The sequence below is a fragment of the Ammodytes marinus genome (genome assembly GCF_949987685.1).
Source record: "Ammodytes marinus genome assembly, contig: scaffold_122, whole genome shotgun sequence".
NCBI lineage: Eukaryota > Metazoa > Chordata > Actinopteri > Uranoscopiformes > Ammodytidae > Ammodytes > Ammodytes marinus.
The window spans coordinates 85,001-87,500 of record NW_027648382.1 but is presented as its reverse complement, the minus strand read 5'-3'; the positions used below and the strand labels follow the sequence as shown (position 1 = coordinate 87,500).

At 37.9% G+C, this 2,500-nt stretch overlaps 1 protein-coding gene across 1 annotated transcript in view; it reads left to right on the top strand.

Annotated features, from left to right (window-relative positions):
* LOC307270611 (tau-tubulin kinase 1-like) overlaps positions 1-2,500 on the top strand; it is a gene marked incomplete at its 3' end in the record, with an annotated part of 54,354 nt that overhangs the window by 26,032 nt on the left and 25,822 nt on the right. Inside the window, exons 12-14 of the mRNA XM_080054492.1 lie at positions 308-471; positions 880-997; positions 2,407-2,500. The exon at positions 2,407-2,500 is cut by the window's right edge and continues 54 nt beyond it. Of these exons, the coding sequence (XP_079910618.1) occupies positions 308-471; positions 880-997; positions 2,407-2,500 (376 nt within the window). The remainder of the gene's footprint in view (positions 1-307; positions 472-879; positions 998-2,406) is intronic.

Genomic DNA, 2,500 nt, shown 5'->3' with positions numbered 1-2,500 from the left:
ATCTATCTATCTATCTATCTATCTATCTATCTATCTATCTATCTATCTATCTATCTATCTATCTATCTATCTATCTATCTATCTATCTATCTATCTATCTATCTATCTATCTATCTATCTATCTATCTATCTATCTGTCTGTCTATCTATCTATCTATCTATCTATCTATCTATCTGTCTGTCTATCTATCTATCTCTCACACACAGACAGACAGACAGACAGACAGAAACATACACACTACCGTACACATGAACATAAGAATCTCTGATTATGACCATGAATCTTCCCCTCCTGCCTTACCACCAGGAGGAGGAGGCCAGTCGCGGTGCGTGCCCAGGATCGCCTATCCGAGGTGGGGCAGCGGAGTCGCCCACTGGCCCTGGTCGCTCCATACGCTACCGGAGAGTCAACAGCCCAGAATCTGAACGTCTGTCTGCGGCAGAGGGGAGAGGAGACCCATATGGACAGAGGTGACATTTTATTTATTTATTTATTTATTTATTTATTATTATTATTATTATTATTATTATTATTATTATTATTATTATTATTATTATTATTATTATTATTATTATTTTTATTATTTTTTTTATTATTATTATTTCTACTGTTGCCTCATTTATTTTATTTTTTTATCAACATATTTATTGTTTTTTCCTGGGTCGTTCTCTGCATGTCATTCCCCTCTCGGACCCATTTCATCTCTGTCTCCCTGTACTGTCTATAAAACTTGGAAAAATGCCACAATTTTTCTCACACACCAACAAACAGACCCCTGAACATCACAACATACCAAAAAAACAGAAAATAAAATCTGAAAAAATTAAATATATATTATCGCATGAAAATCTAAATTATTTGTGTTTTATTTTCATCAGATCTCGTATGGACATCTTGGGTTCGCCGTCGCGTCACGTCTACTCCTCCCAGCCGGCGCAGATGCTGTCAATCGACCCGGGTTGCCGTGGAGACCGTCTGGCCAGCGGACGTCAAGAGGTCAGTTTCTTACACACACACGCACACACACACACACACACACACATCTATCAACACTCTTACATTACTGCGTTCCAGTCCACATACTATTTACTACTATTTAGTTTGGTAGAGAAAAGATTTAGGATGTCCCGATTCTTGTGGCCAGATTTAGGATGGTTAGAAATACCCGGATGTCCAATTATATCTGGCCGAGATTTTTAGTGTTGAAAACAGCATGCTATTTGGGCGATTCTGACCCACAATCCAGTGCGCACCGGAAGTGACGTCACATCGACGGAGCCTTTGTATGAAAACAAACGGGGATGAGACGGATATAAAAGCAAGAGACAAGATCAAGGCGCAATGTTATGATGAAATAAGAGAGTAACGTATGTCCCAATAGTATGCCTACTGCATCCTAACTAGATTATTTTTATGATCAGATGTAGTATGTAGAATAGAGAAAAGAAAGAGGAGGAGATTTGGAACGCAGGGTGAATATTTATGTTCTGTGAGTAATTATAAAAAGATAAGAGGGGGTAGGTCCAGAAACCTTTTCAACTTCTTCTTTTTGATCATGAACTATATTATTCGAGTTATGTATTTGGTTCTTAGGATCCCATTTGTTTGTTTTCATTTTATTTTTTTCCTTTCTTACGGCTCATTCGATTTTGTTTGCTCATGTTATTTTTTAACATGTTCAAGAAATTGAAAAAAAAAATCAAGAAAAAAATAACACACATATAAAATTAACTCTGCAACCCATTTTTAGATATTATTGTTTTTTATTATTTGTATTAATTTTATACAAATGCCCGGGTCGTTCTCTGCATGTCATTCCCCTCCCTGTCTGTCTGTCTGTCTGTCTGTCTGTCTGTCTGTCTGTCTGTCTGTCTGTCTGTCTGTCTGTCTGTCTGTCTGTCCTCTTCACAGCAGACCCGGGTTAGAATCCAGCCCGAGTCGTTCTCTGCATGTCATTCCCCTCTCTGACACATTTAATATCTGTCTCTTAACACACTGTCAATTCAGAAATGAAAAAATAAAAACAAAAGTCTTGAAAAATCTTAATATCTCTTCTATCTATCTATCTATCTATCTATCTATCTATCTATCTATCTATCTATCTATCTATCTATCTATCTATCTATCTATCTATCTGTCTGTCTGTCTGTCTGTCTATCTATCTGTCTGTCTGTCTGTCTGTCTGTCTGTCTGTCTGTCTGTCTGTCTGTCTGTCTGTCTGTCTGTCTGTCTGTCTGTCTGTCTGTCTGTCTGTCTGTCTGTCTGTCTGTCTGTCTGTCTGTCTGTCTGTCTGTCTGTCTGTCTGTCTATCTATCTATCTATCTATCTATCTATCTATCTATCTATCTATCTATCTATCTATCTATCTATCTATCTATCTATCTATCTATCTATCTATCTATCAGGTGTCAGTGGCGAGTGCGGACCAAGAGGCTCATAGTAACGCATTCATTCGCTCTGTGCCGCTGGCCGAGGAGGAAGACTTCGACAGTAAAGAAT